The 13,656-nt window shown below is 54.1% G+C and overlaps 4 protein-coding genes across 4 annotated transcripts; 1 reads left to right on the forward strand and 3 right to left on the reverse strand.

Moving 5' to 3' along the window:
- Positions 1-2: 2 nt before the first annotated feature.
- On the reverse strand, positions 3-1,517 carry HER10_EVM0000526 (SWIM zinc finger protein; the record flags this gene model as incomplete). The annotated part of the gene is made up of 1 exon (XM_035470304.1): positions 3-1,517. One exon carries the CDS (start codon positions 1,515-1,517, stop codon positions 3-5), a length of 1,515 nt encoding a protein of 504 aa, XP_035327523.1.
- A 3,177-nt stretch (positions 1,518-4,694) lies between these two features.
- Positions 4,695-5,737, reverse strand: HER10_EVM0004190 (uncharacterized protein; the record flags this gene model as incomplete). Its single annotated transcript, XM_035473842.1, has 1 exon — positions 4,695-5,737. The coding sequence occupies exon 1, from the start codon at positions 5,640-5,642 to the stop codon at positions 4,695-4,697; it is 948 nt and encodes a 315-aa protein (XP_035327870.1). The 5' UTR covers positions 5,643-5,737.
- A 493-nt stretch (positions 5,738-6,230) lies between these two features.
- On the reverse strand, positions 6,231-9,257 carry HER10_EVM0001180 (uncharacterized protein). Its single transcript, XM_035470935.1, has 4 exons — positions 7,686-9,257; positions 7,127-7,623; positions 6,991-7,068; positions 6,231-6,931 (listed from the first exon to the last, which is right to left on the reverse strand). Exons 1-4 carry the CDS (start codon positions 7,866-7,868, stop codon positions 6,379-6,381), a joined length of 1,311 nt encoding a protein of 436 aa, XP_035327581.1. The 5' UTR covers positions 7,869-9,257; the 3' UTR covers positions 6,231-6,378.
- Positions 9,258-11,792: 2,535 nt separating this feature from the next.
- Positions 11,793-13,571, forward strand: HER10_EVM0004017 (short-chain dehydrogenase). Its single transcript, XM_035473677.1, has 3 exons — positions 11,793-12,226; positions 12,288-12,723; positions 12,780-13,571. Exons 1-3 carry the CDS (start codon positions 12,199-12,201, stop codon positions 13,207-13,209), a joined length of 894 nt encoding a protein of 297 aa, XP_035327848.1. The 5' UTR covers positions 11,793-12,198; the 3' UTR covers positions 13,210-13,571.
- The last annotated feature ends 85 nt before the right edge of the window (positions 13,572-13,656 follow it).

Consider the following 13,656-nt stretch of genomic DNA (forward strand, 5'->3'; position numbering starts at 1 on the left):
CGTCACCTCATTCTCTTGGATCCCCGATCATGGCTCTGACTATGCCCGTGGCGTTTCGACCCCGCCCCGGACGAACTTGTGATGGCTAAGCCGCTGCCGCCAGACCTCCTCAATCGAGCAATGAGGGAGCGGAATTTCTCGACGTAGGTAGCCGGCGCACCGTTTACGCCCAGCTGGTCCAGGATGTCTTCGAGGCTGTGGAGGAATGGCGCGGCGGCGTCGGGCGGGAGGAGACTCAGTACCCCGAGGACGAAGTCTTCATCGCGGTCCCCGACGAGGCGGAGGAAGAGGTTCTTGTCCCGGCGAGCGATGGCGGCGGGCCTCGTCGTCGACGTCGAGGAAACGAAGTCGCGGTTCCGTTCTACGACGGCGGCGAGGATGTGTACTAGGGTGCGGGCGGCGCTTGTTCGCTCCTGGGGTTCTAGGGGCCGATCGCGCTTGAATATTGAGGTGCGGACGAGGCCTATTACACCGTTGATGTGTCGTGCGGCCCAGGCTACGTCACGAGGACCCTCTGCTGAGCCGCCTTCTGAGGAGGGGGTGGCAGTGGCGTTGGAGTCGAGTTCGCGCAGAACGCGGTCGACGCGCTGGGAGAGCTTGCGAAAAGGGTCGTTGACGGGGTCTGTGGAGCGCATCTGGGAGAGGAAGTAGTGGAAGAAGTCGTTGTTGGCGAGGAGCATGCGGAAAATTGTGCCCTCGAGGTCGCGGCGCTTGACTGGTTTCTTGCCCGTGGAGGGCGGATTTGAGAAGAGGTCTGGGCGATAGTCTTCAGGAGAGGACGAGGACATGACAGCTGAGAGCATCTCGCGTGCTTCATCGACGCGGTGAGGGTTCGGGTGCTGTTGTTGGTTCTCGTCTTCTTCTGCCTCGTCCGAATCGGTGTTTCCAGAGTCCTCTTCCGAGTCTGGGGTGACGACGTCACAGCGTAGGCCGTCAGCCAGGACGTCAAGGTGGAAGGCCGATATGTCTGAAAAGGGGTCGCCAATCTCCTCTGGGTAGCCGTCCGCGGTCATGGTCAGGGGGGACGCCGGGTCGTGATCGTAGAGCGTCTGCTTGACGAGCTGATCCAGGAGCCAGAGGAGGTGCTTGCAGGGCGGGCCGGCCGTTTGCTGCTGTTCCCGGCACGAGCAACGTGGCGTCGCGAAGGGGCTGTCGGGGGATCCTATGCGGATGGAACGGGGCACGAGCTCCGTCATCTGAAAGGCGTAGACGTCGTCCCTAAGGCGGCAGTACTGCAGCGAGAGGCGGGGAGGATCCTTGAAGGCCTCGCGGACGCGCAGACGGGCGTCGTGAGAAAGCGTGTCGAGCTTGTAGACGAGCTTGGAGGGGGAGCGGATGACGGAGTGGTCGTCGTCGTCGACGAGAGACGAGTCCGAATCGGACTCTGGCTCGGAGCTGCTGGAGCCGCCATCGTCGTCTCCGTATCCGCCGCCGTCGTCCTCATCGTCGTAGTAATCTGAGGTGGTGATATCGCTGAGGGACTGCCGGTGCGCCTGGGCTCTGGTTGTGGGAGGCATCCTTCTTCCCAGAGAGAGCTCTCTGAATTTGGCTACGGGGGTGGGAGAGGATGACGAAGACATTTATGTTGTGCGAGGGAGCAGTAAAGTTCTATATGTTTCACAGAGCCTGCTGATGAAGAAGGGGTTTCCATGGTGAATCGGTTCACGGGTTACTTATAGGATCCAAAGGTCAGATGGCAGGGGGGAGTGGGAAGGGGGAAGGGGGGAAAGGGGGGGCGGAGTGAGGCCAACTATGACAAGACCCCCAGAGACCCAATGCTAGTGTTAGTTGGCGAAGCTGGCGATGCTGGATAGGATGTTGGAGCAGGGGGGAAGAAGCGGGAGGAGGCAGATGAAGACATGACCAAGACGAGCCTTGGGAGTACTCGCACACGAGTGGTGGGCGAGCAGGTCCCATGGAGATGGACGATATGACGCAGAGCAGGAGTAGGGGCGCGGTAAAAAGGAGTAAGATCAGAATCGAGGACGACTACTGGCCGGTTCGGGATCCCTCCTTTCCCACCCCTGGTCTTGCGAGAAGTTGATCAGATCACCTTCTAGAAACAATTCCATTTTCTATACTTTTTTTCCTTCCTGCGTCTTCACCCGGCCCCTGATCCTGGGATCGCTGTTACTGCTGGGGAGAAAAGTCAGGCGGGATGAGGTGGAGGGATGTGGGAGGTCGGCTCGCCCTGGCCGAGACCGAAGTCTGGATGCGTGCTGTGAGCTCAGCAACAATGCCGGGAAAGGCTGGATGGGTTTAGAAAAGCTCGGGCAGGGGCGCAAAACTGCGCAAAAGAGTTGGGACAAGGTTTTGGGTCGTGAAACTCCACATCAGGTGGTCGTAGAAGCTTGGGTGGAAAGGAAAGCAATGCAGAGTAAGGTCAGGGCCCAAAGAGAAACATCGGACTACGCAGATCGAAGGTCTTTGCGCCGTCTGCGGCGTACCGGCGGCACGCGCGTGGCATGGGGAGGGGCATTGATCTCTTGTTTTCCCATGTCCAGGGTCCGGGGAAAAAAGCTACGACGCATGAACAATGGGATAACTGACCGAGAAGGTCTCGTCTGGCGTGATTCATAGGACGAAGTACGGCAAAGTGGGGGGGAGGGAAGGAGGGACGACTCAACAAGGCACCGGGGGAAACATAGAATGCGCTGTAACGATGAGATGTTGGAGCAGAGATACGTTGATTTCTCTGCTGTGGTTCGCCAGATTGCGATGATTCGTACTTTGACGATGACGATGGGAAGAAGAGAAGTCGAAGTTGAGAGAGGCAGTATCCTGGCTGCCGGGGTGCTGGGTATGGTACCCTGGCCCGGGTGAAGAGGTTAAAAGTGGGGTCGCGTCTATCGCCCAAAGGCCGAACCGCACGGCCGACCGCCGAAGGGCCGTCGTCCACCGTCGCGGTGCCGTGGGCTCCTGGGCAGCCTTCCATTCCCGCCCAGAAGTTTCCTTCCACCTCCAGCCACGGCTCAAGCCACGAATACGCTGCTGCCATTGGTTCAGGAAGAAGACCAGAATCCGAATGCCCAATAAGAGCCCAGGCATTCTCTGAACTGTCCAGTCACCGCTGCCTCTTGGGGCCTGGGGGCCGCGCAAACGGGCCGCTAGTAACCCCACCGTGGCTACCAAAACGGGAACCACAGCCCCGAACGGGCCGGCCGCTTCTGCGACCGCGCCTATATTCGCGCCCCACTTTCTTCCCTTTTCTGACGTCCATCAGGCTCTGGGTTCCATGAGAAATCCAACTTCACCAAATCACAGCCTTCCTCTGGCCGCATCACCGGCCGCATCCCCCCAACTATCGCGGCCCTCTTTGACCCGGTCCATTTTGCTGTGCAGCGTGCTCCTACGACCGTCATAAACACCTCACAAGGCTTTCTTCGAAGCATAGGTAGGACCGCTGTTCCCTCTGCGGTTCCAAACTCCCGGAAATCGGTTAGAACGCCTTACAAGCCAGAAGGAAGGGGGTCCATGGCCGAGAGGCCTCACGACGGTCCTGGTCTACCCTACCCTAGGTAGGTAGTTGGGTAGTCGGACTTATTCGCTGCAACCTAGAGCCAACCAGACTTGGACGACAGGATCATCACGGTATCTTATTCGTCTTCCTGTACGGCTCCCGATAACCAGCCAATCACTTTGACCGACGATGGCGTGAATAGATTGAGGCCCGTTGGACTTGACATCGGCCTCTGCGGCACCTCCTCAGCCGCAGAAGCCTTTGACGGACTGACCGGCAGTGCTTGACCATAGCCAAGCATCAACGGCTTCCCCATGGGTCCTTAGGCAGACGACAGGGGCAAAAGGGGCTTCGCAGGACCACTGGTAGAGGAATCTAGCGTCGTGATCTATTCATAGTCCGTATAAGTGCTGTCGTGTCACTATGGAGGTTGAGAGTCATCCTTCGGACAGGCGCGATAGCCGCCTACATGAACGTGTCTTTCAAGACTCGACAACCTTTCTGACTTTAGAGGAAAACAGGGCTCTAGATGTGACGTATCTCAGCAAAGAAAGTGTACCAAGTCTAGACCGGGGATGCCTGGGCAAGAGCAGGGCGGTGTACCTTGATGCCACATGACGCCAGGCTGACGATGGTGATCGATGGGTAAGGATGAAACTCGTAGTCACACAGTAATGATTGAACCAGCCTGGGAGGCATACCTAGCGGGAAAGCAGAGAGATTGCAATATGGTTTGTATTCGGGTCACAAAAAGCCGCGCAATCGTCTCTTGGGCGGAAAGTGGTGAGTTCAGGGTTACCGGCACAGGGAGGCCATCTGATATCTAGTGCCGAGCGGAAGATGCCCCCAGCTTCGGTCACGTCGTAGCGCACACTTTGGCCCATCCCTTTCGGATCCACGTGCAGTTTCTGCTCATCAGTCAAGTAAAGCTTCCGCTTGCAGAACTCTGATTCATACCTGATTGATAACGAACCTCACAATGACTCTGACATTTCAAAGTTTGATGCAACTGGCAACATTGATAGCAAATCATAGAGTCATGTTGTCTAATGGCCGAATGAATTGCTTGCAGCGGATGCCATTATTGTTGAATGAGAGGTTCTGAAATTATTGTCTAAACTCTTCTCAACAGCACAGTGCCTCTTCTGAAACGAAAGGGTTTGCTCTCAATCAAGCGACCTCCTATCTTCCAAACACCAATCCTTTCCGAAAGGCGAGTCTTACGAGGCGCAGCCTACTTGCGAGACTTGACTGACCACGTCTTCTCCTCAAACCGGATCACGCGACCTGAAGTGTGACTGGACTCAAACACCTGCCTCCCAAGAACAACATCCATAATGACCCCAATCTGAAGCAAAGCCAAACAACACGTAAGAATGCCACACAGCTGCGTGACCACGGGGCTGTAGTCGGCGTGAACGGCATACACGGTAGGCATAGCCGCCAGAGACCAACCTGCAACGTAACAAAACGGCAGTATCGGCAGCACAAAGACGCTCTTCCACCCGTTGAACCACTCGCGGTACCGGTACGTCATGGCGATGCCCAGGAACACGGCCGAGACGTTGCAGAATGCCCACCAGCAGGGGAATAAACTAAACAGCACGAGGGGTTGGTGGCCGTAGTAGAGGTACAGCCCGCCGTAGCTGAGCAGGCACTCCTCCAGTACGACGTCGAACAGACCCGCGAGGCCGAGAAACACCAGCAGGGTCTTGTTGCTGACCCCGCGCATGAGCGCGCCAAAGATGGAGCACCCGAGCACGGCGCCAAAGGACCACCAGATGATGCCGACGTACACGTCGAACTCGCGGCCGAGAAAGGTGAACATGAGCTGGGACGGGTCGTGGGACTGCGACCAGTAGCAGTTTGCGAGGTAGTTGTCCACGGCCTCGGGGAGGACGCAGGTGGCGGCGCCGAGGGTCAGGGCCGTGGGCACGGTGGAGGACCAGCGCTTGCTTTCTGCGAGGGAGATGAGGACGAAGACGAGGGAGAGGGCGAGGAGGATGGCCGATACGACGCGGACGTGGGATGCGTCTTGGGCGAAGGCGTCGTTTGGGGGGGCGATGGTGCGGAACGTCCAGTCGAATGAGACTTTGACTTGGGCGTTTTGTGCGGATGTGAGTGGTAGCATTGAAAGGAGTGAGGCTGCGGTGAGGACCGTCCGACTGAGAAGCTTTTTCATGTTGGAGTTCTGTTGTTCTGGGAAGGGGGACGTAAGACGATGTACAGTGTGGGTGAGGTTCGAAGAGTTAGGTAAGGTCGAATAGTCGAAGAGTGTCACACCTAGGATCAGTCCGTCAGAAGCTTGATAAGTGAAGATGTCTTTTATACATCTCCAGATGTTTGCGTTGTTCCGAGTTCGTAAGTTCGGAACCGAACGAACCCTTCCAGCATGAGGCTGTGATCGGGGATTTCCCACATGCAGGTATCCGACCATATCCGCAAAGCCCCTTATCATGTCGCCACAGAAGTTGAAGAAAAATATTGAGATGACGTATCAATAGGCCATCTCAGAGAAGCGGAATCCAGCAAGTTGCCGCAAGGTCTTGCGACGTGATTCCATGATACTAAAAGTGGTAGCTCGGAGCCGAGCTTGCGATGTGGCTGGTACGATGGATTAGTATTTGGCCCCGAATAGACTGCACTTCGCCTCTGAGTACGGTCGACGGAGGATATAATTCATCAAATGAATTATTTCAAAAACAATTCCAGCATCTCATTCTCAGGTCATTCCTTCGTTATCTCTCATAAAAAGCCTGTGGTCAAATTACCCGGCTTGAAGGCGTATAGCCTCTTTATATAACACATTCCTGCTGCATGGTATGAGCACGCCCAAACTCCATATACCCCGATCTATAGCCAGAATCTACGACAAAAAGAAAAACAACGATTGTAATGAAATGGGTATAACACATCGCCTACATCACCTTGCCCCGGCGATCTCCCGGCTCTCCTCCCGCCCCCTTTTCTTCCCTGTCGCCAGCAGAGCATTCCGCCGGCGGTGGAACTTGATCGATTGAGTGATTCGAGTGCGACATGATATCAATCGTTGTACGGACATTGATGACCGGCCTGTCGCGCGCCTGCGTCTCCTGCACGTGGCTCCTCTGGCCGAGATCAGAAGACGGCCTCGACGCGTCGTACTCCTCGTACTCGTCCCGCCCGTCGTCCCGGACCGTCTTGTTCAGCTCGATATCGGACCCGGTGCCGGACAAGGCCCGGTCAATGTCGTTGAATGTTCGTACGGTGGAGTTCGAGTTTTCGGATTTGCCCCCCCTGGCGACGGCGCCGGACGTTTCTTTCGTTCCTGGGTGGCCGCTCGTATTGACCCAGCCCGCTCCAGACGGACGAGATTGCTTGCTCTTGTTGCTCCATCCGAAACCCCAGTTCTGGAAGAGAGGCCGGAGACTGGTGACCGAAGCCGCGATGATGCCTAGCGCCGGCTCCAGGACACTCCAGATGGCGACGTCGCTGTGGAGGGAAAAAGGTTAGCCAGGTGCTCCTGCCAAGTCAGACATTTGGGGACGTACATTGTTTCGTAGAGGAAGTCTGCCGAGATGGCGAGACGTCTTACATATGGTATACGTACGATAAGAGCAACACCAGCACTAGATGTTTGTTAGAAACAGGATGCAACGCCACGGGATTGAGAATGTTTTGACTTACACCATGCCCATACTCAAGAGAACAGCAACAAGTGCCTTTGTACGCCGGTTCAAGTTGACGTTCCACAAGAGGGCAATCGGCAGCAAACCCATGCACCAGTCTGATATCGCCGAGATGATGCTGTGTGCAATGGTCGCGTCCGGGACAATGTTGAAGTTGATACACGACCCCGGGTCTCCGTACAGTTGCCTCCAAAAGTAGGATGGGGGCATGCACTGGAAGGTCATGATGCAGAAGAAGGCGATGGAGATCATCCAGACGACGACGAGGTTGGCGTAGATGATCCAGCGGTGAACTTTGTTGAGAGCGAGACGGAGGAGCAGGAGACAGATCGAGGTCCGGATCGCCAGCGTGATTGGGGAGTAAAAGACTTCGCAGATGTACCAGGCTCTGAGAGAGACGGCGGCTTGGTCGACCGTAAGTTCTGTGATGTGCTTTCCTGTGGCACCATTGGTGATGCCGTGGAGGGCGATGCCACCGTATGCTGTGTAACCGAGCTGCGAGATGTTCATGTAAGTGGCAAGTAGGAGAAAATGCGAGGGTCAGGAAAGGTACTAACCATGGCCCCAAAGATAAGCCAGTCATCGATGGCTAAACTTTTGACGATGCATACTTTAACGTAGGCTCTCGCCAGGACGAAGAAGCCGGCCGCGAGCATGAAGGACAGCTGGACAGCAAAGAGCTGCATGCCTCTGTATTGGATATCATCGTGCGGTACGCGTGGTTCTAGTGAGCCGTCCATATTGTAAGTCGAGATGGCGAAATATGGCTCAAGCAAAACACCAGAGACATCGGGACTCCCAGTGCCACAGAAACGCGGATGGCGAGAACTTATAAGCCCTCCCACTCTCAGCCTGGCGTATGTGGCCCAACTTGCGCCATCCCATATGTCAAAAAAGAACACTCAGTGGGGGGTAGGGAGCTCAGAGAGGAAAAAGAAAACGCCCCTACATGTACCGGTTCCCCACGAGGAGACCAGGTCTTGAGAGTGTATCTCTCTCAACTACTTTAGATTGAAACACCCCAGGCCCAAATCGTGTTTTTCTCCATCTAAAGATTGCATGTTCCAGAAAACCTTCTTTTACAACGAAATCTCGCTTCAGAAATCTTCCTCTTAAGGCCAAGTTCTCCGTGCCGATAATCCGTGGTTAACACCGCCATTTCGATAAAAACAACAGCTATACGACATGCAAAAGATGGCAAAGCAACACCTTCAATCGGGTCACTTGCTGGCTTAGCAGTACATCCTGCGCCATAATGGAGAGACGGGACGCAACTTGCAGCTGCCGCGAGGAAGCAGGGTTCAGGACAGCCACGCCCATGTCCAGGGTTTGACTGGGATTGACAAGTTCAGGGTCGCCCACCAGGCCTGCATATACGCACAGAGAAATTGCTAGTCGCCAGGCGCACGACAATTTTCTCTCCGGTAGTTCCGCGACTCCGTGTGGTTCTTGTTCATCTGCAAGACAGATGCTTTAGGAGAAAGCGAATCCACACTTGGAGAAAAGAAAACCCCACAAAGTAAGTAATACGGGGTCGAGTGGGATGATGCCAGTCGTACAATAGGGTCGGTTTCTGACTGGACCATTTCAGACGAAAAGGGTTCCTCTCCTCCGGACCAACGATGCCGAGGATCCAAAAAGCATGGCTCTGTGGCCCAAGAATCTGACAGGTGTGATACGCCGTAGCGAGTATGTGACAAGAATGGGGTTATGATAGAGGTTTGATCAGCTTTGTCACGCCAGAGGCTATTGGTTTCCTCAAGGACCACATCAAACTAGTATGTGTTACCTCACAGACCCAGCCAGTCTGTGATCAGGATGAGATTCCCTGTATGACTGTTAAATTGATGATCTCGCGGTATCCGTACATGCCTCCCAGGCGGATGCTCGATATGAAAGCGGAGACGGGTTCCAAGGCCCCGGATCGTGACTAGGTTCATAAGCCGCGGGTTAGGGGGGTAGCGTCATATCTTGGAGCTTCAAAAGTGCAAAATGTGCAAGCAGCGAGAGTGTATTATTATGATCCTGCTAGATGACTGGTGGCGAGAGACCGTAGCTCTTGGTCGACACAGAGAATCGTCAGTCCGCATTGACTTATTTTATCTCCTAGAAAAAGAAATCATTAGTCGTAGCAGCAAGTTGGAGACCACAACAGTCGAGACTCGATGCTGGCTCTCTCAGTTATCGTTTATGACCAAGTATTTAGCCTGCTGGTAAGCAGACAAGATCCCGATAACCACGCATTTTATTGTGCATCAGGATGATTCTTTGAGACCTGCTTCGCAACGTGGTCCCTCGGTGCATGTCTTGCCCTGAGCATTTTGCCTTTGGGAATTGGGTGGTTGCGATTCGGCCGAAGCCGAAGGACCATCATTATCCGTACATGGGGTACGCTGATGGTACCCTTACTGGAAACTGCAATAATCTGGAAGAGTTTTCTCGGTCTCGAGGGCCGCCTGGCGGTCAGCAAGTTTGCCCATCGTACGATCCGAAAGAAGGCAGAGTAAGCCAGAGTGGACGACATGGATACCCGAGTGAAGTTAGATTGGATCGGTGGATGGGCAGCAACGGAGGACAATACTGTCTCAGTGTATCGGCCGTACGAAGAACCACTCGTTAGTTCAGCCCTTCCCGTGGCGGGACCAACGTTCGTTTAGCCAGAAAGGCTGGCGAGTCATTGCCATCGGCCGACGAATGCGAAAATTGCCAGTACCTAGATGTGTGGGCCACGTCGTGCGGAACCGCGAGGTTCAACGGGGAAGCTTAGCCAGGCAGAGCCGGTGCAGGTTGACTGGTTGACTGACCTGTCAAATGCTGGTAGAGAGGGGCGGGCAGACAGTATCGGATTATGGCCGTGGATGTATTTGAAAATCCTTCCAAGCAAATGCCGTGGCGGTCTGACGGTCTCGATGAGAAAAGTCGAGGATGAAAGCAGAAAAGAAAGTTGATGTTGGATGGGGATGGAGGAGGTCCAACGAGACCGAAGCAAACACCAGGGTAGCACAGGCCGGGGGAGCCTGCCGGAGCCAGGGTTATTGGATGGATTCGCCAATCGAGGAAGCCCCAGGGTTGGATAATTAGCAGGCGTTACTTTACGCCAGGCACGTTGCAGTGAACCTTGTTCACTCAGGTCCCAGGAGCAAGTCTGAAGTTTGAACTTGGCGATGCCGGGCAGAAGCCGTGGTGGCATCCAACGCGGGACTTGTTTGCTTGTCAGTGTCAATCAAATTGCACTGACAGAGCGAGTTGCATTTAACAGCCGGCCGAAGTATCCCTAGGTAACCAAGCAAATGTACTTTGGTGAGATATAATTGGGGTCAGTAGCTCATCGTATCAGGCCCACGGGGCAGAGTCGAGTTCGATCAGATCGTCCCCGACTGACAGCTCAAATAGTGAACAATGCGCTCGATCCTGCAATCTGCTTCACTGGCGCTTACGTGGGCCACCTCAAGAGTCGACAGTACATAGGCTGGACCGAATTTCTGCTCGCTGACCGGATCATCGTAGAAATTCTACCAACTTAGCGTCCTGCCCATTCCTTTTGTTGAGTGCGAGCGTGAGAGAACTGATCGATGTGAAGGCAGGATCGAGAATGCCGTTGCGCTAAGTCGACGAGCATCAAACCCTTAGGCTAAATGATATATCACTTCTCAACAACGGCTTTTATGGCCCGTTGTCTCCAACAACGACAACAGCTGGGTCCGTGAATGTGAGAGAATTGGCGCTTTTGGCGACTGGGCTCCTTTCCCCTCTCTGCGGGCTTTGGCTGTCGAATGCCATTCTCTCGGGAGAGGCTTGCCAACTACGCGCGCCACTTGAAGCAGTCGGCGGGTTCTAAGCTTCACTGTCTCACTCGCTGAAGATAGCTGTCGATCCATGATTCACAACCACTTGATGATCAATTCGATGAACCAGTAGACTATCCGACAACGATTGATTTGCAAGTGGCAATAAGGATAACGTCTCAAATTTTAAAGGCGCCCGTCTGCATTCGAGGTCCGGCCTAAAACACAGACGATACGATGACCGGTTGACCGGGTCCCATGACAACAAACATCAAAGACCTCAGGGCTCAGGCGTGGCGTGTTTGCTTGTCCTTCTGTGCCGCATGTCAAATACACACTCAAAATTAAAACCTCTGTGTCCCGAGGTTGGCCCGTCAGGAAAAAGAAAGTGAATGGCGAGTGGTCAGATTATGACGTGGTTTGCATGAGCGGGGGTTGGGCCCCTATATTCCGAAGAGGGAGGGGAAACACCGGCAAAGTCAACGATAAGGAGCTGTGTTAAGTATCCATAACTACGGCCGGGAGAGCATGGTCATGTCGGTGCACAGGGCCTTCCGTACGGGAGGTATTCTGCTCTCGGCTCACTCCGTGTCGGGCCCGGGTGCGGGGTACACTATGAGGACGGAACGGTAATGGAGTGGGTCTCAAGCTTCGGGGGCGCATAGGACCTCCCGCCGATACGATCGCCGAATGTCTCCCATCATGAGATGACAACGTCATTGCTAAGGCTCATATCATGATCCAGTATGCTAGACGCGCCGTGGTGACTGCCTGAAGCCTTGGCATGCGATGCACAGTGTTCAATCGAGACAGATGGAGATCATGCCGGACGAATTGTCCCGCTTTCGAGTTACCTCAGCAAAGCTCAACCGAATGTGCAGGCGGACGGTTGTCTCCGGGCTCCCATGCAATGAATCGAATTGTTGAGTGCGATCAGAAAATACAGAGCCGCAAAGCTCCTACTCCCTGAAATTCAACCAATTATTTGCGCATTCATGTGAGGGAAGGAAATAGCGCCTGAGCCTAGACCGCACAATGTTTCTGCAATTGCAGTCACCATGACGTCGTTGATGAGGTATGTGGGTAACCGTTCTACCAATGCACCTACCTCCTTCTAGTTACTATACTTATCTTGACGACACGATGGATAGTAGCTTCCTTGCTGTCTCTGCTTCGGTCGTTATAATTCTTTCCCCTTGAAGTCCCATCCTTCCTGACATCTCAAACGTTACTCATCCATCTACACCTCTTTGCATCCGCAGACTCAGTAATTGCCCATACCACAATGACAGACAAATCACAGTTCGAGGAAGGTATGTTACTCGTGTCATGATACTTCGCAACAGAGAGAGAGAGCTCACAACTCGTTACCAGGTTACAAGGTGCCGGTCACAGACCAGAGCTTCCCCGGCAAGGAGGGAAAGCTGCCCGTCACCCCTCTTTTCGACAGAGTCCCAACTGCAGATGGCGGCTCCAAGCTGTATCAAGCTGCAGGAAAGCTTGAAGGCCTGAAAGCCGTCATTACTGGTGGTGACTCTGGTATCGGCCGCGCCACAGCAATTCTCTTTGCCATGGAAGGTGCCGATTCGCTCATTGCGTATCTCCCTGATGAGGAGGAGGATGCTCAGGAAACCAAGAAGCGTGTCGAGTCTTATGGTCGCAAATGCCATCTCATTGCGACTGATATTACTGATGCCGCCAATTGCCAAAAGATTGTCGACACTGCGCTGGAGAAGCTCGGCGGTATCGACATCCTCTTCAACAATGCCGCATACCAGATGATGGTTGAGAACATTACGGACTTGAAGGAGTGAGTTGTATAAGCCGGCTCGCTGCTTTTTGCCCGCACGCTAACAGACATTGTAGGGATCAGTGGATTCATACGTTTAACACCAACATCCACCCCATTTTCTACCTTTCCAAATACGCCTTACCTCATATGAAGAAGGGCGCAACCATTATCAATAACGCCAGCATCAACGCTTACATCGGCCGTCCTGATCTCTTGGACTACACCTCCACCAAGGGCGCCATCATCTCTTTCACTCGCGGGTTGAGCAATCAATACTGCGACAAGGGCATTCGCGTCAACGCGATTGCACCTGGTCCGGTCTGGACTCCACTCATCCCCGCGACCATGAACGAAAAGGCCCAGAAGGAGTTCACGAGTCCCATTGGACGCCCGTCGCAGCCTTCAGAGATCGCGACGTGTGTGGTTTTCCTTGCTTCCACCGACAGTGCAAGCATCACGGGACAGACGATCCACTGCAACGGCGGTGTTATTGTCAACGGCTAAGGAGGGAAGCGAGACATTTTGTGCTACATAGATACCGTACGCTCGGTACAGGTCCTGGTTTCTTAGACAGAGTGCTAAACATCAAGGTCTAGAGAACAAGTTAATAATTCCATGATCACAACTTTTTACTGTGTGAAAATAGAAGAGAAGCGTGGCCATCTCCATATTCTATTCTGATTATAAGAAAAATCTAAAGAGCCTCAACTGCGGCGACCATTGAGCATGTGTTAGCAATTGTCTTTTGCGGTGACCATGTCCATCTGCTTAGAGACCGATTCGGCCGACGGCAAGGTCCCAGGCGGGAACGCTACCCACAAGAGATTGAATAGCGTGGATGAAACAGGGGACTGGGATGAAACGAGACCAACCACAGGTCGCCAATCGTCCACCAACACGAGGGGCGAGGGGCAGATGAGAAGCGCGTCGTGCTGTGTGCATGACCTGCAT

The sequence above is a fragment of the Colletotrichum scovillei genome, assembly GCF_011075155.1.
Source record: "Colletotrichum scovillei strain TJNH1 chromosome Unknown Contig00010, whole genome shotgun sequence".
Lineage (NCBI taxonomy): Eukaryota > Fungi > Ascomycota > Sordariomycetes > Glomerellales > Glomerellaceae > Colletotrichum > Colletotrichum scovillei.

Excerpts from the sequence above, each read along its gene's own strand:
- HER10_EVM0001180 (XM_035470935.1), bottom strand. The coding sequence starts at position 7,868 with ATGGACGGCTCACTAGAACCACGCGTACCGCACGATGATATCCAATAC. Across the intron at positions 7,624-7,685 it reads GGCTTATCTTTGGGGCCATG|CTCGGTTACACAGCATACGG; the intron begins GTTAGTACCTTT and ends AACATCTCGCAG. Across the intron at positions 6,932-6,990 it reads GACTTCCTCTACGAAACAAT|CGACGTCGCCATCTGGAGTG; the intron begins GTACGTCCCCAA and ends TTCCCTCCACAG.
- HER10_EVM0004017 (XM_035473677.1), top strand. The coding sequence starts at position 12,199 with ATGACAGACAAATCACAGTTCGAGGAAG. Across the intron at positions 12,227-12,287 it reads CAAATCACAGTTCGAGGAAG|GTTACAAGGTGCCGGTCACA; the intron begins GTATGTTACTCG and ends ACTCGTTACCAG. Across the intron at positions 12,724-12,779 it reads AACATTACGGACTTGAAGGA|GGATCAGTGGATTCATACGT; the intron begins GTGAGTTGTATA and ends CAGACATTGTAG.